Here is a 26,565-nt window from a genome sequence, read left to right on the forward strand (position 1 = left end):
AGCGTCGCTCACTTGGACGCTCTGGTTTGCGAGCGGAAGTCCCGCCTCCTCACTTCCCCGCCCACACCAAACATGGCGGGTGAGTCCGCAATGGAGCTCTTGTTTTTAGATACTTTCAAGCACCAGAACACGGAGGTGAGTGGAGCTGCGGGGGGCGTCGTGTCGCCCGTTTGCCGGATTAGTGTCCGTGGCGGGGGGCTCGTGGGGGAGGGTCGTAGTGGTCGCTGTGTATGAGGGGGGCAAGGCGCAGGCGGGCTGAGGCCTAGAGCCCGGCTCAGGGAGGCGTTCACCTGCAGGCCCGACGGTCTCCTGTGTGCGGTTCCTTTGCGGTATTTGTGTCACGTGACGCAGGGGCAGGACAGAGGGACTACAAGTCCCAGCATCCAGTGTATATGTGGCCTCTCTGTGGTAGTGTCTGTGAATATCACATTAAAGGGAAAGTCTGCATTTATTACTTACAGTCTCACCATGTCTGCTTGCTGTCAACGAATGGAAATCTCTACAGCATGTGCTGTTTTCACAATTTTGCAGCTTGTTACAATGTATCAGAAAGTCCTGGATAGGGGAGAACTGCGGGATTGATAAGACCCCACTGGTCCGGGGTCCCTGGGAGTCTCCTGTTAAAAATCTCTATGGGGGCGTCACAGATGGCAGAGCACTGTCATTGACTATTTATTTTTACATCAGTTGTAGGAAAAGGGGGTGATATTAATTAAAAAAAAAAATTATTTAAAATGTATTTTAAACTATTGTTGTCTCACCCTACCGTATAGTGCCATACTACAGTATGACATTATATGTGGATTTTCCAGATTGTCTATTACAATGTGCAATTCTTCTATGAAGAATTGTATAGATACATCAAACGTCGGGAAGGGGTTAAAACATTGTACCTTGGATTTAGGACCCTAATTCGTTCTGGGAACATGCTCGTAAATTATCCAAAGAAAACCATTGAAACCCAGATGATTTGTTCCAAACCATAAAAATATATAGTAATCTCCAAAGAGTTTGTATGTTCTCTCTGTGTTTGCGTTGGTTTCCTCCGGGTACTCCAGTTTCCTCCCACACTCCAAAAACATACTGGTAGGATGAGATGGTGAGCCTCATTGGGGACAGGGACTGATCTGGCAAACTCTTTGCAGCGCTGAGTAATCTGAGTTTTCTAAAGAACTATTATTATGTGTAATCTTCTATTTGCTCTCCGATAGTTGATTGTTAGAGCAACCATTTGTTACCTTTCCTATTTCTATGTGTCCCAATTTATATAAAAATATACATTTTATTTAATGTAAAATAACACTAGATTGTTATTAATTTAAAAACAGACAAATGTAAATATTAAAGGGAACCTGTAACCACTACAGCTAGTGGCAGGTTTCCATAGAGCCCTATTAACTGACTCCCTTCTTTTAGCTAAACATTGTTTTCCCTCAGATATAAACAACTATTATAACCTTGCTGCTATCTAGGGGCGATGGGGTGTTGCCTCCTCATTCTGAATCCAGCAGCTCCTCTCCATCCCTTCTCCGCATTCAGCAGTCGAGTCATATGACATCTCTGGTCCTTTAGCCTCCTTACATTAGCAAAGTTTACCCCATGCATATATATGATCACATGAAATCACAGCATGCCTCGTTAGAAAGGAGTAGAAGTCCAAGGAGGTTGCTGTGACTTCATGTGATCCGATATATGCATGGTGTATAGTTAGGAGGCTTGAAGACCCGAGATGTCACCATGACATTATTGCTGGATACAACCTGTGGAGGCCAAGCCCCCTGATTTGCTACAGATATCCCTGGATACCAGGTAAAAATTACAAAGATGATTATATAGGGATTTGAGGGAAACTATTTTTATCTGAAAAAAAGGTGACAGTTAGTTACTAGGCCTCAATGGCAACCTACTACTTGCTGTATTTTTAAAAACTCTCTCCTCCCCTAGCACCCCTAAGGGTGACAGAGGGGTATAATGAGAAAGTAAGACCCTTGTCCCAGTATTCTTTATAAGGGTCAGTGGTGGTGTATATTCAAAGTGTCAGATATCTTTAATAAGATTTTATATACTGTCACTTTTCAGGTGGGAGCTATCAAAGCTTCTCATGTCCCTCAACTTAACCACACAATCGCTGCCCTAAAAACAAATGTCTATCAATGTTTTCTCTTATATGGGTCCAGGGGGTGTAAAAATAACCTATACCCTATACTCATCTGTCTACGGTGCTCTGTACTATTATGGCGCACATTGGGTACGAGTGTATGGAGAGAGGTCACAGTCTGAGCCCTCTCCATACAGGGTGCGTGCAGCAAACACTCATTGCTTGCACCCACGGTCGGTGCTGGGATATGACTGCTGACTCTTCCTTCGTGTCCAGAGGTTTGTATAGGAACAGCGTCTGTATAAACCTGTATGTTTTCCTGTATTTCCAAGAAGGAGAAATTCAGAGACCATATTTTATTAAGATTTAGGATGCAGGTACCAGTACTCACTGTGAGGGATGACAATCTATGTAGATGCTAATAACCATCACTACCTTCGCTTTATAATTTCATTTGTCGTAGCTTCTTACAATGTATAAAATGTTCATTGTAATCTCTCTATTCACGCTATTCTATTATGTCTTTACAGCAAGGCAGCAATGTAGACGTGGTCCGATTTCCTTGTGTTGTGTACGTCAATGAAGTACGGGTCATCCCGCCTGGGGTCAGAGCACACAACAACCTACCTGACAGCCGCGCCTATGGGTGAGCAATACGTGAACTCAATATTATTTATGAGGGACATTATTAATATAGGGCATTAACTACGTAATGAGAAGTTAGGGCTCTTTATGGACTCGTCGATGATGATCCGATGGGCCAGTATGTCCGATGGGCCAGTATGTCCGATGGGCCAGTATGTCCGATGGGCCAGTATGTCCGATGGGCCACAGAGGATTGAATAGAAGTTGAATAGAATTTTGACAGATTCTCAGCTGTTAAAAGGGGTTTTCCCACCAAGACCTAACATGCTGATCAGTGGGGCCCTCAGTGCTGAGACCCCTGCAAATCGCGAAAACGACCCCTCGTCGACTCCATGAGACTAATGGAGCAGACAGCCACCCATGACCATTCTGCTCCATTAATCTCTATGGAGCTCTCCATGTGCGGCTATCTACTCCATTAGTCTGAGGAGCGGTGAGGGGTCCTCAGCACTGATCAGCAAGTTAGGCCCTAGCCACGGGATAGGGAAAAGCCCATTAAATATATTAGATTAATACAAGCATAAACTAGCTATAATTATTAAGCCCCTTCTTTGGACTAGAGACATATACATTAAGGACCAAACACTGTACTAAGGTATGGACTCCAGCCATCATATTGATATGGGATGCAGGGACTCCTTGCATCATCATGTACTGAGAACATAAGGGACTTATTGCTTCATGTGTCACTTTGATACAAGGCACAGTGTTCAATCCGTGATATCCGGCTAACACACTGTCACATGTCTGTAGCCTTACCTTGTCTGCCTATCATTCACAGCTGATCTAATATCCATATGTACTGTCCCCGTGCTGCTGGATTAATATGTATATATTTTCTTGCAGCGAGACCTCGCCACATACATTTCACCTGGACCTGTTCTTCAACAATGTCAATAAGCCAAGCGCTACGGTTTTTGACAGACTGGGGAGGTATGTCTATACAAATTCTGCTTTGTTTTGAAGGTGTTAATGTATTTTATTGAGTTTAAGTTTTGCACAAGGAAGTATTTGTGTCACATATATACGATGCTGTCTTGCTGTACGTGTCCTGAACGCTTGATGTACATCACATCTATTACAGGCCTCCTATTCAGGAGGGAAAAGTGTCCTGTTGTGAATACCCCTGTCGCTCCCATAGAGTTGAATGGAGAGTGGCAGCTCTCTGTTAAGCCCGGCTGTAGTAAAGGGGGTCCGGAAATAGATGCTGCATCTTTTTATGACCTGTGGATATGTCTAGATAGGAAAAACCTCTCTAATGGGTTTATATTAGGAAGTTCTGGCACTTAAGGATGAATAGATCCACATGCTCTTTAATATTTTTTTTTTTGGCTCATTAGGGCAGATCTATGAAAACTGTGCATATGATGTAAGTCAGTCCTGATCCATCTTGCACTAGTGCAGAATCTGACTAAAAATGTTTTTAAACCCCTAAATTTTGCTCACCTCTTGGAGATGTCTGCACCAAAAACTAAAATGTATGCCGGCAAAAAGCTGACATGCGACGCACATCTGGTCATTGTCTGTGCAGATCTTGCTCTGCAGATTGCTGCCTTCATACTTGATAATGTATAACTATCTAAAGCAAATGTAACCAGCAGTAAGTGGAGCTGAGTTTAATGCAGACGTCCATATAACTTCACAGCAACAGCTAGCTTTCAACATGAAATCCATCATGATAAACCAGGGACACTTCCTATAGATCATGGCACTGTGAATGTGGTAATCTTCTTATGTATGTTACTTTCTAAAATGAACTTTTAAAATGATGCTATTGAGCCACTCTGGGTGTGTTACCAGAGCCCATTTGTGCTGTAGCTTCAAAGGCAGTCACACTGAGCAATAGCACAGTGTAACAGCCTGTGAAGCCGTGACACATTTGGGCTCTGGTAACCCACGTCACCTGTTAATCCCCAGAACCCTTCTGGCTCATAGAATAATTTTAAAAGTTGATTTTAGAAGGAAGGAGGCCATGAATAATAAATATAAGAAGATTACCACAGTCACGGTGCCTGGATCTATGTGTAATGTCCCTGGTTTATCATGATGGATTTTGATGATAGATTACTTTTAATGAAGAACAAAAAACCACGCTAAAACACACTGAAAAAACTGTCGTAAATGTTTTGTCTCAAAATTTCTTCTTTTCTTCTCTGTTTCCAGCTTGGAATATGATGAGAATAGTGCGATCGTCTTCCGACCCAATGCAAAGGTAAAAAAATCATTAATTGGAGAACAATACAATATAACAATTTAATTACACTTAGAACTTATTCATTTTGACCACAATGGGATGTGACTATAGGCATATAGATTTATTACGTATCCTGCATATTCTGCAATGAATAACCAATCGATGACTAGCAGGACCCTCTCATATCAGCTGGTTGTAGGTTCAATAAAGATTTTATTAAAACAAAATATTGACATTCGTTATAAGTACTGTAATCACCATGGGACGCATACATCGAATGAATATTGCAGAAACAGGAGCAACAATAATCCAAATCACATAGAACTCTGGTGAAAGTGAAGTATAATATCAGCTGGCTTTAGGGGTCTTAGGGTGAGTTCACACAACGGAATTAGATACAGAATAGGACACATATAAGTCCTATATTTTTAGCTTTAACATCTTGAAATATTTATGATTGAAAAAGTGGAAGGTGGACCTGCTATGGAAATCAACAGGAAGTGAATTTTATAGGGTTTGTACCAAGTATTGTTATCTCATTGCTCTCGCTATGACTCCATTGACTATGTGAGTATTGGAACATGCACCGCTCCGGGGTATCTCCTGCATCCTCATAGACTATGACTGAGACTGCTGGAGATACCAGCTCAACTTGACGCTTATTGGTTAGTAAGATTTGGACCCCCATTCTGGTGATTGGCGTGGGTCCAGGCATTCAGAGGTGCAACCTCATGCAGTATTGGTGATATCCTTACTCTGGGAGTAAGCCCTTTACACCTGTAAGCTATATAGCAGTGATGGGGAACCTTTTAGACATTGGGTGCCCAAACTACAACAAAAAAAACACTTATTTATTTCAAAGTGCCAGCACAGCAATTCAAGTAGTAATTTATTGCTGCCTGTTCTACCACAACTTTCAATCATATCAGACTTTCAAACACTTTCAAGAAGAAGGGCAAATTTGGATTAATGTTGTAGCATCTCGCTATGGTCCACCTGTACAGGAAGAAACGTGGGGTCTAGAGGAGCTCTACAGATAATCTGACCCTTTCCAGATGTTCTACCTCTACCTGCAATCCCAAGCAATCAAGAATAGCACTGAGAGCAGCATTTCTTGACTCGCCTGGGACTGCAGGATGATTTTTTGAGTTCTATGTCGAGTGCTATGTTGATGGTTTGGGAGCCCAAAAAGAGGGCTCAGAGTGCCACCTCTGGCACCCGTGCCATAGGTTCGCCGTCACTGCTATATAGTATTGCTTTTGAATCCATTTCATGACCCTATAATCTATACTTATACACATTTTATGATGGCTATAATTGTGAATATCGCTGTTTTCTTTATATTTAATGGCGTCTGTTTTTGAGTCAGGTTAACACAGATGGGCTGGTACTCAAGGGCTGGTACAATTGCCTAACCCTTGCTGTGTACGGATCAGTGGACAGAGTTATTCTCAACCATGAACGAGACTCTCCTCCACCCCCTCCTCCGCCTCCGCCACCTCCACAGCACCAGCAGATGGGGCTGAAAAGGAATCCCAAGCATGGTAAGTGTGAACAGCCTGCTATTACTAACCTATCTGATATCACTTCTTCACCACTGACCAGGAACAGCTCGTTCTTGGGATAAGTACCGGATTGGTAAAGCCTTATGTAAAATGCTCTGTTCTATTATCTTTTTGAAGGAGTCTGTCAGTTGTTTCAACTCCTACAAACTGCTGAAAACTCTATATTTAGTGGTGGGTATAGCAGTTGTTTTGTGTCCCAGGCTCACTGCGCTGAATTCTCTTCCCAGTTCTTATCATTGTCTCCTGATAAGACATAGAGCCCGGGACACTTCATACAGAGCCCATCGGTAAGTGGTTGTCTCAAGTTTTCAAGTTATTCCCTCTCAAACAGGAGCAGGGATAATGAGCTGAACAGTGGGGGTCTGACTGCTAGGTCCCCTAAAATTGGACCCCCAGCAAACTGCACTCCTGTTCTCCCTAACGGATGTGGCGCACAGACAAGCACAGTGCTGAGCACAGTTCTATGATATCTCCAGCACTGCCATGCTCGTTCTGCTGTCGGACCCTCACTGATGACCTTGTTATCACTTGTCCTCAAAATAGAGGATAACTTGAAAACTTGAGCTAACCCCTTTAACCTTTCCAGCAGTTTTGAGTGGTCAGAACTGCCGATACTCCATCAAAATACAGATTGACCCATCGACTTCAACAACTGTGTATTTTATTAGTGCCCTGCAACATGTTCCCACAGACGACCCCCTCCCCTGCCCCCTATATTTCTTGCATAAAATAAGCCTCTTGGTTGGAGTTCTGCAATTATGGCATTGGCCTGTTTGATGATTCTTGCCTCCTTTTCTTAGTTGCGTGCTTGTGGCTACATATTGGGCTGCTTTAGGTTGCATTTGTCTTTCTCCCTTCTCAGTTGAAGAAGACAAAGAAGACCAGTACAATGGTAGTCCACCAAGACCGCAGCCAAGAGGGCCTAGAACTCCACCGGGCCCTCCGCCTCCTGATGATGATGATGACGATGATGATGAGCCAATGCCAGCTGCAGGTAGACATCTGATATTTCAATGGCAATAGCGGCTTTCACATTGATCTTTGCCCTCTCCTGCATGAAAAGGCTCGCAAAATTACTAGAAATTTTCTAGCAAATGATAGGGCGCTACTTACCCTGACTGCTGTGCAAGTAATCTGGTCCTTTCTTGAAATGCATGGGTTATCTAACATGTAGAGCATCTTCCTGCTCTGCAGCTACGAATCAAACCTAACTCTTCTGCTTGGTGTTTGCTTTGCATGTCATCCTAATTTTGCAAAAATTAATCCTTTGGAATCCTTTTGGAATAGGAATTAATCCTTTTAGAATATTTATCATTGATAATTGCATTTCCGGTGTCCTTCTTACATCAGGAGGAGAAAAGGATGATGATCGGGAACAACAGGAAGGTTACTTCGAGCCCATATCTCCTGAGCGAGTATCTATTCACCCTGATGGCGGTTACTCTGATGAAGATGAGGGGGATGACGATCCTCAGGATGACGGCGACGAAGATGATGAAGAGGAGGATGAAGACGACGATGACCTTAATCCTGACGATGATGAAGATGACGATGAGGACGACGATGTACAGACAGGGGAAAGCATTGCTGATGAAGATGACGATGAAGAGGGCGATGAGGAAGAAATCGAAGGTGACTTTGGGCTTTTTCTTACTACATGGCTTTCCTGCGGCAGCCATACGTTACAGGGAACCTGTCGCCAGATTTTACTCCATAAAACTTCCATTCCCCCTCTGGTGGAGCATGAAATATCACTTCCACAATTCCTTCTTTTTATTTGAGATCTTGCCCATTTACCAACAAAAAAATCTCCTCCAAAATCATGTCCTATTTGTCTGAGATGAGTCAAGTTTAGAGGCTGCTGGTGGAGGATTACTTCACAGTTCTATAGCGCCTGTTAAGGTGAGAACTTGGATCTTTATCTGTAGCTCACATAAACTGCCTGTATTTCGAATTCTGTACCTCACAGAACCATAAACCTGAAAGATGAGATTCTTGTCTTTAATATAACACCATGTTGCTAGGTACCACCTACCTTAGGGGTCTTGTATTTAAAGGGTTTATGAGACCTTTTAAAGTCTTGGAGTTGTGCGCTACTACATAACCAATGCTGGCGAATGTGGTTGCAGTGTGACCCCCAAATTAGTGGTAGCCAATAATCCAAGTGTACTTGATTTCAGTGGAACCACACTTCCTTACATTAGTAAAGATTAGCAGCATGACCCTAGCAAGTTGCCTCGAAGTACTAAATTGAGGATACTTGTCACTTTGTGAGTCAGCCATGGCTCTATACTCCAGTTAGATTTCCTAGTGCAGTTACAGAGGAGTTTGTCAATTTTGAAAATGAAAGAATCAGAAATTGAGTTTTACTTTTTAATCAAAACTTTATTTTTGGACAGCAGGTGATGATGGTTACGAACAAATCTCAAGTGATGAAGATGGAATCGCTGACTTTGAACGGGAGGCTTTTAAATATCCAAGCTTTGATATTGACTACACACCAGAGGATTTGGCTTCCGTGCCCACCATGACTTATGATCCCTATGACCGTGACTTAGGTCCCCTTCTTTACTTCAGCTGTCCGTACAGAACTGCTTTTGAGAATGAAATGAGCAAACTGCGGGATCAGGACCTGGATAAGGACACGTCTGGAGCCAGCGAGCTGTCGGTAAAGCTGCTGGAACTGCTCGATCTCTATCAAGATGACAGAGGTGCAAAGTGGGTGACTGCATTGGAAGAAGTTCCTAGCCTAATAGTGAAAGGGTTAAGTTTTCTTGAGCTTAAGCAGCCAAGTCGGGACCATCTGAGTCAATTAGTAGACTGGGCCATGCAGTCATTGGACTTACAGCTTGCGCTTCAGCAACCCATTGCATTGAATGTTCGGCAGTTGAAAGCGGGAACTAAGCTGGTGTCATCCCTGGCAGAATGTGGGAGTCGGGGTATCGAGGCTCTGCTGAAGGCCGACGTCATTGGAAAGTTGTATGAGCTCTTGTTTGCAGAGCATGTGTCCTCATCCCTCAAGCTGAACGCCTTCAAATCGCTGGACGGCATCATCAGCACAACTGAGGGAATGGACGCCTTCCTGAAAAACCCTATAGATTCACAAGGAAAGAGCGGTTACCAGAGACTCCTGGAGCTGATCCTGATGGACCAGACGGTCAGAGTCTTCACCGCTTGTTCTGCCATCCTCCAGAAATGTCATTTTTACGAAATTCTTTCTGATGTAAAGAGAATAACAGACCAGTTAGCGGAGAGCACCCCTCCACCACCCTCTGCTGACAACAGAGACCCCGATCAGGAAACACCGGCAGTGGTGGAGAGGTCAAACAGAGACTATGAGAGTGAAGAGGTTCCTATGGATATGGATCATTTCTTAGAGTCCTCTAATATAAGTGAAGGAGACTTGGAGAAACTGCTTGGTCTTATCAGTGAGATTTTTCATCTTTTGGAGACTGCACCTCACTCTATGATTCAGCCTCCTGTCAAGTCTTTCCCAACATCTGCCAGGATCACTGGACCCCCAGAGCGAGATGACCCATTTCCTATTCTGTTTAGGTAAGGGATCAGTGCTTGCAAGGGGTACATATTGCACAACTAACACAGACTAACACAGTATAGTAATGTGTATAAATATATAGGAAAAAAAGGAGAGAGTAGTAAATTAGTAGTAATTAATTGGGTTTACCCCGGTACCAGCTCAGCACCTAGACCAAAAAACCAGCGGCACTCCAACAGGTTAAGATGCTTTATTCCCCGGTGGCCACCTTTCTCAAGCTCCTGTCCCTGAGAGCCAAAACCTTGCCATGTACACTGGGGGAATAAGGCATCTACTTTCTTCCTTGAACTCCTTGGAAAGCTGCTGATATCTATCAATCATTTTATTGTTGGTGGGTTGAGACTTCTAGCTCTCTAGAAATTTTGCACTCTTGCTAGATAAATATCTGATTGCTAGAACCCCCCCCCCCCCTCTATACTACTTGTATAGAATAAGTCTTTATAATGACAAAAAATTTAAATTGGGGTTGCACAACCTTTTTTGATTCAAGGGCCGCATTGTATACTACTCAACAGGGCCTTCATATTGACCAGAACCCTAGATGTGCCAGAAATTACACATACCACAAATACTGGAGACCCCTGGGCAGAGTGCAAAATAAATACATCCCCTCTTCTCCCAACTCTTGCCATACAGGACCTTTTTTTATCCTCCATACATTGCTCTGCTCAGGTTCCCTACATTGGTTGTATGTATTGGTGTCGGGATCCAGAGGAGAGCAAGAGAGGAAGCAGGAGCTGTGAATACAAAGCATGTGACAAGTCCTCTCTGCTCCCAGTTCCTCTCTTGCTCCGGGTACCACTCTGCTTTGGGTCCTGATGCCATTGCATACAACCAGCATCAGGACACAATGCAAAGCAGCATGAGAAGACCCGGAGCTCCCGGCCTCCTGCACTGATGGAAGTGCTCATTAGTCTTCCAGACAGCAGGGTGTGGGCTGCAATGCTCGGCTTTGTGGGCTGCGGGTTTTGCGCTCCTGCTTTAAATTGTCCTCCTAAATTTTGATTCATAAGAACAAAGGAACAGCCCCAGAACCAGATAATTTCTTGTGATGTAAATTTTACCATCTCTCTCCTTCTTCCAGGTACCTCCACCATCACCAGTTCCTGGAGTCGGCTACGGTACTTCTGTCTTTACCAGGGACTAGCTCCCATCCCGGCATTGTGAACTCTATCCGGGAGACGCTACAGTTCCTGGCACAGTCTCAGAAAGGACTCCTGTTTCTTTTATTCGAGAATGAAGCCACAAATCTGATCGCCAGGGCTTTTTGTCAGGTGTCTGACCAAGATCAAGACGACAATCTGCAGTCAGATGGGAACAGTGAAGACTCGTGTGCCTTGTGGCTTTTGCACGCCACCCAGGCTCTGCAGTACATCTCTGAGCTTTTTCATCACTTCCAGCATTGTAGTGCCACGGAGGAGGCTGACCACGCCAACCTGCTGGGAATACTGCACAACCTCTACCTTATCTCCTTCAACCCCATTGGCAGGTCTGCGGTGGCTCACGTCTTCAGCCTGGACAAGAACCTGCAGTGCCTCATTACCTTAATGGAGATCTGCTCTAAGGAAGCGCTTGGGTAATTTACTTACTTTAAAATTTTGCTTGTCACGTGGTATAATATATTTATATCTCTACTCTGTATATCCACTCAGACATAGGAACACATTTATATCAATAATAAGGTAAAAGAGAGATCATCTTGGCCTCTCTATCTTCTTATTGGAGCAAAGAGGCCTCTTAGTTTTGCACATATGCAAGGGACCTATCAATCAAGGATAGACCATTAATATTTCTACTTTGTCAAATTTGGGTAAATCTTCCCTTTCAATAATCTTGCAGTTTGACGAGTTAATGAATGGTGCTTTTGTTCCCCAGGTTTACATTGATGTCCTTAAAAGGAACCTGTCACAACATTTTACCCTACTAAACTAGCAGCCCTCTCAGGTAGGGCATGAAATGTTCTTTTTAGAATTCCCTCTTATGTGAATTCCCACCCATTTGCCATATTCAAAAACTCCTCCAAAGTCATCAGAAAATTAGCAGAAAACTGTCTCCCTTTGCCTCAGGTGAGTCAGGCTGAGAGGCTCAGAGTTGTGTCATCTTAGATGCCAATATCTTGGGCTCAATACAAGTTAGAACCATGAATACACTGCATCAGGAATGTGGCTCTGTGAAATACAGAACTAGAGATACGGGCAGATAAATTTATAGTTGGGAAACTGAGCTGCAGATAAAGATACAAATCTCGGCTTTTTCTTTACTGCCTGCATCTCTGGTTCTGTAGATCCCAGAACCACAAACTTGATGCAATACCAGAACATGGATCCAGCTAACATAGAACCCAAAATATAGTTGTCTAAAGTGACTCTCCAACCAGCTTTTCAGCCTGAGATGAGTCATCCTGAGAGGCTGGAGTGGTGGTGTCCTTTCATGTGCCCATGTATTGTTCTATATAGTTCTATAGTACTGGGCATGTGGTATCATATCAAACTAAAGAATCTCCTCCTCTTTGAAGAAACACCCCAGTCAAAGCTAATTCATTGAATAAAGCCTGTTGCTGGACCTGAAGGGAGGATCAGGACTCATTGTATTCCTAGAACCTGGAGTCCTGCTCCTCCCTTCAGGCTCTCTGTACAAGGTAAAATTCAATGTATCGGCTGTGACCGGAGTGTTCCTTTATAATCGCATCTTGCAATCCCCACTGTGAATATACCTACCGTATCTCTGGTTCTGTACCCCACAGAATTACTACATAAAATTCTCCTCTTTAATGTGATAACACAGCTTTGGTCCTAGCTACTGTAGAAGCCAAGATATAAGTGTATAAAGTGATACTCCCATGCCCTCCCTGACTCTTCCCTGCTCACTTTCACATGACTTTGGAGAAATTTTTCTTTTTATAGGAAAATAATGGTTGAGCTTTTACATAACATGGTAAATCTTGAAAGGACATTTCGTACCTTACCTGCGGGTACGGTCACACGCTGCGTTTCCAAGCACTGTGCTGGCGCAGGGAGCTGTGCCTTGGTCAGATCTGATTAGCATTTCCAGTGAAACGCATGCGATTACTTACCGATCACGTGCGTCTCACAGCAAATGCATTTGGGCTGCTCCTGCTGGGGTCTTTTTCTTTATTATTTTATGTGTCTTTAACTCAAAATGTTAAAAAAATGTAAGGCTCTGTTTTCCCTCTGCCTTAATTAAAAAAAAGTTCTGATTTAAAAAAAAAAAAATGCATTTGGGCTAAGGCATGCCCCCATTGCTCTAGCGTTGTGCTACGTGTGACCGCACCCTGACGGGGATTGCTACTGGCGGGTTTGCTTCAAAGGACAAATTTCCATTGCGTCTGTAGCTTTTAATCCTCTGCAGTATAGGGTGAGGGCTATATAGTATCTTTTTGACCATCATGATGCCTTTGTGTGTGAAAATCCCTTTGTCGTCCTGCAAAGTCTCATCTGATTTAAATAACAGGGCTAACATTTCAACACAAGCGCCACCACAGCACTCACTGTGTCACATTAGTTGTAATATTGCAGGGCGATTAGACTTAAGAACACCCGACTTACATACGACCCCTAGTTACAAACGGACCTCTGGATGTTGGTAATTTATTGTACTATAGTCCCAGGCTACAATAATCAGCTATAACAGTTATCACAGGCGTCTGTAATGAAGATTTATTGTTACTCCTGGTTCTTATGACAATCCAACATTTTTAAAATCTAATTGTCACAGAGACCAAAAAAAAATTTGTCCGGGATTACAATTATAAAATATACAGTTCCGACTTGCATACAAATTCAACTTAAGAACAAGCCTACAGAAACTATCCTGTATGTAACCCGGGGACTGCCTGTACTAAGATCTGTTGTCTCTTAATTGCCTACATTTCTATTGATCAGCGGCCACCGACTGAACATTTGTGACTACTTCTTTCAGGGATACCAAATCCAAGAAATCCGTGGCTTATAACTACGCCTGTCTCCTTGTGCTGCTGGTAGTACAAACCTCAAGTGATGTCCAGATGCTGGAAACTCACTCTGCTCCATTAGTGAAGCTGTGCAAGGGGGATGAGAATAACGCCAAGCTACAAGGTAAGAGCTGATACATCCTGGTTATTGCCATACATAATGTTCTCTATAATCATATAGAATAATGTTTCTGATGCTTTTTCCTTTTTTAATTCCTATTTCACTCAATTATCACTTTAAAGGGTTGTCTGGGCTATAATATAATGTTAGGGGGTTATAAAAACAATAATAATCTTCTACTCGCCTCCGTTGTCCGGAGGCTTCCCATCCCTGCCTTGCCCATGTTTATTCAGAAGCTCCGACCTCTGTAAACAGTCACTGCCGTGCACCTAATACAGTATCACTTTCAGATTATTTCGTTTTATAGAAGATATGACAGACAAATATTACACACATCAGATGAAAATGCAACATGATTGACGATAAATCCGCAATCACTGTACCTGGGGTAATACATAAGTGACAATATTGTACACAGAGAAGCCATCGCCTGGCATAAAAAAGTAGATCCCTCAAAAACAGTGCTGAGAACTGCAACCATTAAACTGAAGCCCATTAAAGGGAACATCTAAGGAACCACAAAAGGACAACACGTAGACAGGGGAGACGCTGCATCACTTTCAATGTGTATCAGGGGAAGTAGTCGGGAAGGAAGTGTTGGCCTCTGTAAACAAACAGGGACATGGCAGGGACAGGTGGCGCCACGTAAGTATAAGATTTTTATTGTTTTTATAACCCCCAGACCTGATATAAATTTATCTTCATGCCAAGACAACCCCTTTAATTGATATTATGTAAATCAATTTAATGTGCTTCGTTTTTAGAGCTTGCAAAGTGGCTGGAACCATTGAAAAGTTTTCGATTTGAGATCAGTTGCATCCCGGGTCTTATTGACTATATCAAACAAGTAAGTGACGCGATTGTATTAGCAGCTTGGATTTTGTGCAAAAGTAGTACAGAACGTCTCAATAATAATTTTACTACGAGGGGATCCCCCAAGTGAATCCAGGTGAATAGGGGATAATTTTCTGATCAGTCAGGGGCCCAAGTTCTGGGACCCTCGCTGATTGCTAAAATGAGACCCCCCACAGACTATACTTCCTGCTACTTTATTCAATGCTATGGGAGTAACAAGTATCACAGCTTTCTGTGTAGTGTCCACAACCTAAGGCACCTACACTGGGCATCAGATTTGGATCATGCAGCAATGTAAGGAAGTGGAATCCGATTACTATTTAAAAAAAAATCGGTGAGCGTTGTCCAAATAAATGCAAAGTCAATTTTAGTTGAGATGTGTAATTTGTGTTGTCACTTTAGAACCTGGACAACCTGATGGCTCCGGAAGGTGTGGGACTGCTGACAGCTCTCAGGGTACTCTGCCACGTGGCTTGTCCTCCTGCTCCTGTGGAAGGTAGATATATTTTTGTTATGCTAGTAAAAAAAAAAAATCATTGTGTGTGTAGAAAGCCAGTGTCAGTATGAGATTTATGTTCATGAATATTTTCCCCATTACAGGGCAGCAGAAGGACTTGAAGTGGAATCTGGCTGTCATTCAACTCTTCTCCGCCGAGGGTCTCGATACCTTCATCCGAATCTTACAGAAGATGAACAGCATTCTCATCCAGCCGTGGAGGCTTCACGTAAACCTCGGGACAACCCTGTACAAAGCAATAACCATCTCTTCAGCTCGCTGCACTCTATCGTTGCTTAAGACGATGCTCACAGAGCTCTTAAGAGGGGGCTCCTTTGAGTTTAAGGATATGCGGGTGCCGTCCACTCTGGTCACCTTACACATGCTGTTATGCTCTATTCCGCTAACGGGAAGGCTGGACGGAGAGGAGCAGAAAATCCAGAGTGATATCATAGACATCTTACTGACATTTACCCAAGGAGTTAATCGGGCATTGACGATCTCAGAGGAGACTCTGGCAAACAATACTTGGTCATTAATGCTTAAAGAAGTGCTTTCCTCTATCTTAAAGGCACCTGAAGGTTTCTTTTCTGGGCTGGTCATTCTGTCCGAGCTCCTTCCTTTCCCACTGCCAATGCAGACCACTCAGGTGAGTGTCAGATGGGATTATCTGATCTCTTTATTGCACCTATGTCATTCATTAGAATCACATTTTGTGATTTTTCTTTCAGGCTATTGAACCGCAGGACATTGCGGTGGCTTTGAACACCCGGAAGCTGTGGAGCATGCATCTACATGTACATGCCAAGCTCCTGCAGGACGTGGTCAGATCCTTCTCTGGGAGCTCATGCCAACCTCTGCAGCAAATGATCAGACGGGTCACCGTACAGTTGTGTGACCTGGCCTCCCCCACCGCTCTCTTAATCATGCGCACAGTCCTGGATCTAATTGTGGAAGACCTGCAGAGGTAGGTCACACATCTTATAAATTGATTCATTATATTAACCCCTGGTTGTGAAAGGCTTACTTTTGGCATTCAAAAGTTATACTAACTATTCTGATTGTTGGGTGGGTCCAATCCAAAAAAACATGACTCAGTGCCTGCCGTTATCCCTGCCCCCAGTCTTTCCGTATGATTCAAACTCCTACATTGTTCCATTCACTTCTGAGTGACTTATGTACCGCAGGAAATGAATGTAACATTGGTTGTGCACTTCATAAATGGAGTTGAGAAAATGGACGCTTTCTATCCAAAAAAACAGCCTGATCAGTTTTTGTGCTGGTATTGCCGCTCAGCTCTGTAAAAATGCATGGAACATAGGTGCAATATCATCCCTCTCCATAGTCGGGAGAGGATCTGTTTTTGGAAGAAAGCAGCCATGTTTTTTCATCTACGGACAACCCCTTTAATGTGGAGCACTTGGGACACTTAAAACCCATCTTGGTGTGAGGAAATAGGATGAGAAAGTATTCGGGTTACCCCCTACACAGGATGTGGGATTAGGAGGTGATCGGTAAGGGTCCAACTGCTGGTTCCCCGACGATTCGAAGAATAGAGGTTCCATTCTTACTAATCGGTGAAGCGGCCAGACCCATTCACTGTATGGGAGTGGTGGAGATAGATCAGCACAGTTAAGCAATCTCCATCCAATTTTTAGGCAATGAGTGGAGCCTCATGGCACATTCTCGTCCTTTCACAACACCCATTAGTAGAAACCGGACCCCATTCTCCGGATCACAGGGGTCCCAGCAGTCTAAACCTCTAAATTTCATGATTTTTGCAGTAGCAGGAGACTTCAGGTCTTAAAAGTTCATGACCCGGCTCAGTTCTTTAGTTTGAAACAGAACTTTGTTCAGATTTGTGATATCTTGTTGTTGTTGTTTCAGTCCCGCAGAAGACCAGGAGAAGCAAGTCACAGGTCAGACGGCTCGGCTTCTCGCTCTTCTCGACTCTCTAGCTGCCCACAGAGCCTGCAAAGTAGCAATTCTACACCTTATAAATGGAGGGAAAGGCGACGAGCGATATGCTGAAGTTTTCCAAGAGCTCCTGACGCTTATGAAGTCTGCAGGAGACAATGTCATCCAGCAGCAGTGCGCCGAGTATGTGGCGTCCATCGTGCAGTACCTCTGTGACCAGGTACTCTCATCTCTCTCCTCTCACCATGTAATGGCTTCAGACAGGAGCATTGATTTTTATATTAAATTGTTTTTTTTTTGTTTTTTAGGACATTGCCCTCATCTTACCCAGCTCCGGGGAAGCTCCGGCGTCAGAAGTGGATCAGCTCTCCAACTCCGTGCCCAGTAAAGATCATCTTCCTTCCATATGCGATTGCTTAATGGAGACCTTAGCCAACAATGACAGCAGCTATTCTACACTTCTTACCTGTATCAGGACTATGATGTTCCTCTCGGAGCATGACTTTGGCTTCTTCCATTTGAAGAGGTAAGTTGGAAACCCATAGGAACGTTTTAGCTCGTGGGAATGTTTAAGAGTTTGTGTAGGGGGTTAGGGTGGACTTATAAAAACACTGCAACTTTTAATACCCATTTGTGACTATACAGGGTCCAGTATATCCGAAATGCAGCACCCATACAGATTGCACATTTTAAATGGGTTGTCCACTTTCCTTAATTAATATTTTTTGTGTAATTTTACAGTTTTTCAATACTTTATCCATTCCTCCCTATACCCTAGACTTCTGCTTGCTGTTATTTTATTAGAAGCTTCTATGTTTGCTTCCTGTGGATACAAACAGGTCCCTAGTCATGTGATGTCACACAGGTGCACAAGCCATTATATATCCTCGGTCATGTGATGTCACCCAGGTGTATGGCTCGTTAAATCCCTAGTCATGTGATGTCACAGGTGCACAAGCCAGTATATATCCTCGGTCATGTGATGTCACACAGATACAAGAGCTGTTATACCCCTGGTCTTGTGATGTCGCACAGGTGCACGAGCCATTATATCCATGGTCATGTGATGTCACATAGGTGCACGGCTCGTTATATCCCGGGTCATGTGATGTCGCACAGGTGCACGAGCCATTATATCCATGGTCATGTGATGTCACACAGGTGCATGGCTCGTTATATCCCGGGTCATGTGATGTCACACAGGTGCACGGCTCGTTATATCCCGGGTCATGTGATGTCACATAGGTGCACGGCTCGTTATATCCCCGGTCATGTGATGTCGCATAGGTGCATGGCTCGTTATATCCCTGGTCATGTGATGTCGCATAGGTGCACCAGCCATAATATACCTGGTCATGTGATGTCACACAGATGGACGAGCCGTTATACCCCTGGCCTTGTGATGTCACGCAGCTGCAAGGCTCATTACATCACTCAGCTCTGATTACTTTCTGTAAACGAGCCGTGTACCTGTTTGACATCACATGATCTGGGATCCGTGTTTGTCCACAGGAAGTAAACAATGAAGCTTCCTATAGAATGACAGCAAGCAGAGATCCAGAAAACCACAAGCAATCGATACAGAAAGTATATTGGAAATTTGTATAACTTGCACAATATCAATAGCTTTTCTAATGCATTTTACCGAAACCTCAGTATTTGTCCATTTCAGAATTTATGGAACACATAATTTTCTAGTGAAAAGTTTGTAAACTGTTTTTGAAAAATATTTTCAAAATGAATTGGAACACCAGGTGTAAATGCAGCCTTAGCGTTTTGGCTTTGATCTTACTTGTTTCTTACACACCAGAACTTGCCTGTTCCCATGCACGATTTCTTGTGATCTAGGAGGCTTTTCAGCCTCGATCAATATTTCCATTCATCGGACGCTTGATCTCTCTGTAAGGCTTGTTTTTATGTTTTTCTGAAACCACAACTGTGAGTGTTGGCGATACAGAAAAAGTGCAAAGGCCTCAAACTGCATACAATAGTTTCTTCATGCCTAACCATTTTTCTTGGGATAGAAGCACACAACAACTTCTTCCCTGACAAATGGCTGCTTCAGTCATGATCACAGCGGGGAAGCAGGGACTCCTTGAGTCTCTGAGTCCCATCCTCTGCACTGATTTTCAAGTTCGTGACGGTGCACACGATTTCTGTTTATAGCACCCAAATAGTGAGTCCTATGGGAACAGATTCGTAAAAGGGGGACTTATAGCAAACTTTAACGGGGTTAGTATAACACCCTAATAGGGTCACCTATATTATACTTGCCCTGCTTACTGTTCGCTGCTGGGAGTCATGTGTCTCATGACCCAACAGCACCAGGACTTCCTGTGATGTCTTAAGTGGGTATGCTCAGGTAAACACTGATATGCGAGTCAGAATTTAAAGGAAACCTACCACCATGGATCTACCTATTAGGTAGATTACCTATTAAGTTAGATCCGGTGGCAGGTTCCTCTAATGTATAGTAGTAAAGCCCTTTTTAGTGCTAATTCTTTAGTGGCACAAAACTTTTATAAATTTTAATTTTCCCTAATATAGGACGTGAAGCTGAGGGTACACTGCGGTTACTCCACGCCCAGGTAGCCTCTTGCATTCCGCCTACCAATGCATCGTCAGCATGCAGCTATGAGGAGCTGCACACACTTGTCCACGAAGCCGGGCTCGGCGCATGGAGGAAATTTGCATATTAGAGGAATTTTATAAAAGTTTTGGGCCACTAAAGGAGTTAGCCCTAAAGAGGGCTTTGCCTCTATACATTAGAGGAACCTGTCATCGGATCTACTCTACCTTAATAGGACATCTACCACCAGGATGAAGGATTGTAAACCAAGCACACTGACTTATTGGTGTGTGCCCCCTCTGGCAGGATCTGCTCTTCTTTAAGCTTCTTATGCCCTTGTTTTTTCTTTTTTCCTTTAAAAAAAAAAAAATTTTTTAATTATAATAAAAACCTTGAGCGCCTTGGGGCCTTGATTTGGCAAGCTCTGTGCAGCGCTGCAGCATCATAAATAAAGGAATTATGATTATGAGGGTCGCACAGGCTCAGGAGCAGAAACTGAGATCCGTGCAGGAGGCCGGCTTTACGTGAACCTACATTTTGTTTTTAATTCTTCTGAGATGATAAAAGAAGAGCGGATCCTACTGCTCAATATGTCAGTGTGCTTGGTTTACAATCCTTCATCCTGGTGGTAGATGTCCTTTAAAGGGGTTGCCCGTGACTTATTAAAAAACAAAAGTTGGCCGGGAGGGGGCTTCTTAATAAAATAAAGATGTATTTACCTTCTGGCGCCCTGCAGGTATCCCGCACTGCTGTCGCTCTGGTCTGCGCGACACTTAAACAAGCATGGCCGCCGGAGCAGTGCTGGATTCAGCTTCTGGCTGCCACGCCTACCCGTCCCTATTCACAGCATTGAATATGCGGGACAGATGGTTGTTGGGTTCGGCCGGAAGCTGAATCCAGCACTGCTCCGGCTGCCATGTTTGTTTGTGTCGCGCAGACCAGAGCGACAGCAGTGCGGGATACCTGCAGGGCGCCAGAAGGCAAGTACATCTTTATTTTATTAAGAAGCCCCCTCCCGGCCAACTTTTTTTTTTTTTTTTTTTTCATAAGCCTTTTTAACGTTGGCAAGTGATTGTGTATAAGCTTCCAATCTGTGGCTGCTGCTGACACCTAGGGGTTAGTTCAAAAACTGCGGCACAATTCCAAGAGCAAACCAAAATCTGGATTTTCATTATTTTTCTTTTTTTCTTCAGCTCCCTCAGGAAACACAACGCTCTTTTCCTCCTCCTGAAGCGAATAGTTTGTGGGTTTGGAAAAGACACCGGGGAATTGGCCTCATCGTTCTTGGATTTTATGCGGCAGATACTGAATTCTGATCCAATGGCAAGTGAACTTCATATCCCCTTCAGCGTTGTAGTTTTATTTAGTAATTAGTTTTGTGTAGAGACTTATTTGGTTACTGAATTGCTACATATTTTCTTTGGAACTATATATTTTCTTGGTGTAGTAAACTCTAGACTTTTAATGCCTACGTGAAAATTAAGCAAATTATGAAGAGGGGAAATGACTTTAAGAAAATCTACCATCAACCAGGCACCGTGACTCTGGTCATCTTCCTAAATTTATTGATGACTTCCTTCCGCTAAATCAACTTTAAAAATTAGCCTAAAGATAAAAATAAGCCTGAAGGGCAATGGGGGTGTTACTAGAGCCCCTCCGAGCTGTAGCTTCTGAACTGTGTAACAGCCTGGGAAGCTACAAACACAAAGAGGCTCTGGTGATGCCCCCAGAACATTTCTTGCTTATTAGTATAGTAATAAAACAAGTTGATTTTAGAAGTAAGGAGGCCATGGATAATAAATATAAGAAGATTATCACAGTCCCGGTGCCTGGGTCTATGAGTAATGTCCCTGGTTTATCATGGTGGATTTTAATGGTAGATCCCTTCAAGTGTAATGTTAGGGATCTGTCACTGACCGAAAGATCCTGTAAGGGGGTTGTCCCAAATTTGCAATTTAGCATTTTATTCCGTACAGGATTAGTGTTACTTATATCCACTCCCTTACCCTTTAATCACAAGAATTGGGTTTCTAACAGCCTGATAGGATCTGTGCCCCATTCATTAGGGCGACCCAGACCCCCCCCCCCCCCCCTTTGGAGGTCAGACCCCTCCATTATCCCCTTTCTTGTGGATTAGACACTGGTTTAACCCTCTGGCTGTCATTCTGTAGACGTGCGGAGAAGATGGAGGGATGATGGAAGTGGACGGCGCTCACCACTCCAAGACTCTCGGTTTTGGTGCTGGTGAAATGAAGCAGCTGCTACTCAACAAAGACGACCCCTCGCAGAACCTCCTGCTGGACCTGGAGAAAATCGTTCTGGTAAGTTATGGATTCTTTCCTTTTTTACATCTATCACATGGTCCTTTCTTAACGTCTGTGCTGATCGCACCTATATCTGTGTTTCTAGGAGCAATCCAAGGACGACGACAGTCTGGAGTCTTTACAGGACAACGTTGCAGGGTTCCGGCAGATCATTGATACAGCGAAAGAGTCGGCGCCAGCAAGTGACCAGGATGTGGAGCCAGTGCTGCCAGCTGGAGACTCCCTGCAGAACCTATTCAACAACAGGTAACACAAAGAATTCCTTATCCCAAAGAATTCCACTATCCACATATAGTGGAAAAAGAAAAAAAAAAAAACTTGAATAGCCATGTCCAGCTATTGAGCTGATTCCTGGTGGACGCACATGCTCAGTTGCCCTTCCCACTGGCTGGATACTCTGTTCACTGTAGAGCAGCCAATAGAAACTGCAGAAAATGTAGTACATGGTGATTATAACTGTGTAGAGTCATCCTTCAATGAAGGAGCAGGGTGCTAGATTAAATGTTGCCAGAGGGAAAGGAGACTGATTCTCCCAGCATCACACAGCAGCTGCCGGTGGAGGACACGTGTAGTTCTGTAGTTACACAACAGGAGATGTAATCTGAAAGATGAAATTCTTATCTTTTAATATGATAACAAAATGATGTTACCATGTACTATAGAGCCAAAGATAGGGCCGCCTCTAAACTTGACTCATCTCAGGAAAAATATGACTCTTCTCTGCTCATTTTCATGTGACTTTTTAAGAGATTTCTTCTAGTTAAATGTAGGGAATTCTACTTGGGACGTTTCATACCCTGATGGTGTCTAGTAGTTTAATGGAGTAAAATCTGGTGATGGTCATTAACCGACTTGATTTGTGATCTTTTTCTCTCTTCTTCTGTAGGACGGTGTACATTCTAGCAGATGTGATGGACGAGCAGCTGAAGTCTTTCTCCTTTTCACCCTTCCAGCCTGAAGAAGCAGATGTTGATCTAGACTTGGTATGAACGCCTCCATTCTACTATGACATGAACACACCTGAATGTTGTGGCTGCACACAGGAGGCATAATATGAGGCCTATGGGTTTTCATTGCAGGTGAAAGTGGATCTAATTGACCTTTCTGGTAAATGCTGCAGCGATTTTGACTTGAAAGCAGAACTGGAAAAATCCTTCTTGTTGGAGCCATCATCACCAGGCCGGACAAAAGCTTCCAAAGGGTTTAAACTCGGAAAACACAAGCACGAGACCTTTATTACCAGGTGCGTTTTACTTTCAGCTCCTGCTTGTAGGGGGTTCCAGATTAGATCACCCCCACAGATTAGATGTTCTAAGGAGATGATAAACAGCGAATGTAATAGGATAAGACAGCGCCGTTCTCTGTGTAGTGGTCAGACTAGGTTAATGCAGATCGGTTTTCAATTCATTTGATTGGAAACTGCGCTGTAGTGACTTAGTTCAGCCACTATACAGAGAACGGAGCTGTCTGCTTCTCTTTCCAGTCTGTATAGCTGTTATTGAGGATATTTGATGTGTGGGGAGGGGGTCCTAGGTGTTGGACCACCATTAATCTGATATTGACTTCCTATATTTTGTCTGTGGAAAGATTTGTAATTAGTTGTTTAAACTGCGTCTTCTACTTCTTTTTAATAGTGGTAAATCTGAATACATTGAACCAGCCAAAAGAGCCCACTTTGTGCCCCTGCCCCGGGGGAGGGGCAGAGGAGGGTTCGGGCAAGGCATGCGCCCACATGATCTGTTTAGGCAGAGGAAGCAGAACACGAGCCGCCCTCCTTCCATGCATGTGGATGACTTTGTGGCTGCTGAGCGGAAGGAGGTTGTACCTCAGGTTGGGATTCCTCAACCCAAGAGACCTCCCAAAGTCACCCAGAAGGTTTCCTCTCGGGGGGGATTTCCTGGGAACCGCGGTGGCAGAGGGGCCTTTCACAGCCAAAGCAGATTCTTCACCCCTCCTGCTCCTAAAGGTGGGTTGCAGCTATTTGTCTCTTCAATGAACTTGTCAATGCACAGTAAAGTATTGTAGCCTAAATTTGGAGTATTTTTTTTTTTTTTTATTTTTAGTTAACTACAGTCGTCGCGAAGGCGTTCGTGTCTTAAACTGGACGGCTCAGGCCGCCCCACGAGCGACATATGTAGAAAGCAGAGGAGCCCAAAGCAACTTCGATAGAGGACCCCTGCCTTCTCTCAGGCAGAGCTCTGCAGGTCAGTACTTTTTAATGTTGTATTTTTTTATGACACCTTGTGGATCTCCAAATTTCCATGAAAATGTATATATTTGATATAATAAACTGTATAGTACTGTATGTTGCCCATATATAGAGGGTAGGAGTAGTAGTATGGTGCTGTACCCATATATACAGGATAGGAGTAGTAGTACTGTGCTGTGCCCATATATACAGGATAGGAGTAGTAGTACTGTGCTATGCCCATATATACAGGATAGGAGTAGTAGTGCTGTGCCCATATATACAGGATAGGAGTAGTAGTACTGTGCTGTGCCCATATATACAGGATAGGAGTAGTAGTACTGTGCCCATATATACAGGATAGGAGTAGTAGTACTGTGCTGTGCCCATATATACAGGATAGGAGTAGTAGTACTGTGCTGTGCCCATATATACAGGATAGGAGTAGTAGTACTGTGCTGTGCCCATATATACAGGATAGGAGTAGTAGTACTGTGCTGTGCCCATATATACAGGATAGGAGTAGTAGTACTGTGCTGTGCCCATATATACAGGATAGGAGTAGTAGTACTGTACAGTGCCTATATATACAGGATAGGAGTAGTAGTATGGTGCTGTACCCATATATACAGGATAGGAGTAGTAGTATGGTGCTGTACCCATATATACAGGATAGGAGTAGTAGTACTGTGCTGTGCCCATATATACAGGATAGGAGTAGCAGTACTGTGCTGTGTCCATATATACAGGATATGAGTAGTAGTACTGTGCTGTGCCCATATATACAGGATAGGAGTAGTAGTACTGTGCTGTGCCCATATATACAGGATAGGAGTAGTAGTACTGTGCTGTGCCCATATATACAGGATGGGAGTAGTAGTACTGTGCTGTGCCCATATATACAGGATAGGAGTAGTAGTACTGTGCTGTGCCCATATATACAGGATAGAAGTAGTAGTACTGTGCTGTGCCCATATATGCAGGATAGGAGTAGTAGTACTGGGCTGTACCCATATATACAGGATAGGAGTAGTAGTACTGGGCTGTACCCATATATACAGGATAGGAGTAGTAGTACTGTGCCCATATATACAGGATAGGAGTAGTAGTACTGTGCCCATATATACAGGATAGGAGTAGCAGTACTGTGCCCATATATACAGGATAGGAGTAGTAGTACTGGGCTGTACCCATATATACAGGATAGGAGTAGTAGTACTGGGCTGTACCCATACTGTATTTGTAGGGTAGTAGTAATAAAAATGATTACCGTATATACTTGAGCATAAGCCGAGGTCCCTAATTTTACCACAAAATACAGGGAAAACCTAATGACTCGAGTATAATCTTAGAGTAGGAAATGCATTGGTGCCAGCCAGCTGTAGAGTTGGGCAAAATGTTTATACTTGGCAGATTTTTCCTGTTTCTATTGTGAACGTTACATGCGTTGAGTTATGCACATGTGGTTTATTATTTATTTAAATACAAGCAATTGAAGAAGTGCATGTCTGTAGCATATAAATTAAAGGCACATATTATGACGGGAATACCCCTTTAAGTTGTCATTTTGAGTGTTCGCCCCCCCCCCCCCCACACATGACCTTACACTCTGGCTTCATATTTTCTCATCAGGTTACCGTCCAAACCCTCGTGAGCGAGTGGCCAGGGGTCGTGGTGGTGGTCTCGGACCATCCTGGACAAATGCTGCAGGAGGTGGAAACGCTTCACGTGGAAAATTCCTTGGAGGAAATGGCAGCAGAGGACGTCACGTACGTTCCTTCACCAGATAGAAGGGGCGCTGCCGGACATGTTATATATGTGAATATTTGGAGATAATTTTGGAAAAAGAGATACAGCACTGAGCACCAATGGACAACACGGTGTGGACATGGCCGCACCATCCAGTATTGGGCCTGATAGTAAATGTATTTTGATACACATGTTCCATGTCAAAGTACAAAGCATTTTATTTTTTATGTACAGTTTAGTCATTTTTCTGTGTTGTCTTATTTCTTTTGGTTCATTTTCTTTTGTAATAAAATGCTAAAATATAATACGTTGCTCTAT

The 26,565-nt window shown here is 43.5% G+C and overlaps 1 protein-coding gene across 2 annotated transcripts; it reads left to right on the plus strand.

The window, feature by feature from the left end:
• VIRMA (vir like m6A methyltransferase associated) lies at window positions 1–26,552 on the plus strand. Of its 2 annotated transcripts, none has more exons than XM_072151424.1 (24): window positions 1–135; window positions 2,629–2,744; window positions 3,590–3,676; window positions 4,907–4,955; window positions 6,307–6,481; window positions 7,365–7,496; window positions 7,853–8,134; window positions 8,902–10,057; window positions 11,143–11,634; window positions 13,998–14,152; window positions 14,914–14,996; window positions 15,407–15,500; window positions 15,605–16,149; window positions 16,232–16,467; window positions 17,388–17,637; window positions 17,726–17,943; window positions 21,180–21,309; window positions 22,158–22,307; window positions 22,396–22,556; window positions 23,197–23,293; window positions 23,390–23,553; window positions 23,945–24,276; window positions 24,374–24,514; window positions 26,131–26,552. In XM_072151424.1, exons 1-24 carry the CDS (start codon window positions 73–75, stop codon window positions 26,286–26,288), a joined length of 5,466 nt encoding a protein of 1,821 aa, XP_072007525.1. In that variant the 5' UTR covers window positions 1–72; the 3' UTR covers window positions 26,289–26,552. The 2 variants fall into 2 exon arrangements, with proteins under 2 accessions (XP_072007525.1, XP_072007526.1); XM_072151425.1 differs by having other exon boundaries at window positions 8,905–10,057.
• Window positions 26,553–26,565: the final 13 nt, after the last annotated feature.

The sequence above is a fragment of the Engystomops pustulosus genome, chromosome 5 (genome assembly GCF_040894005.1).
Source record: "Engystomops pustulosus chromosome 5, aEngPut4.maternal, whole genome shotgun sequence".
Taxonomy (NCBI): Eukaryota; Metazoa; Chordata; class Amphibia; order Anura; family Leptodactylidae; genus Engystomops; species Engystomops pustulosus.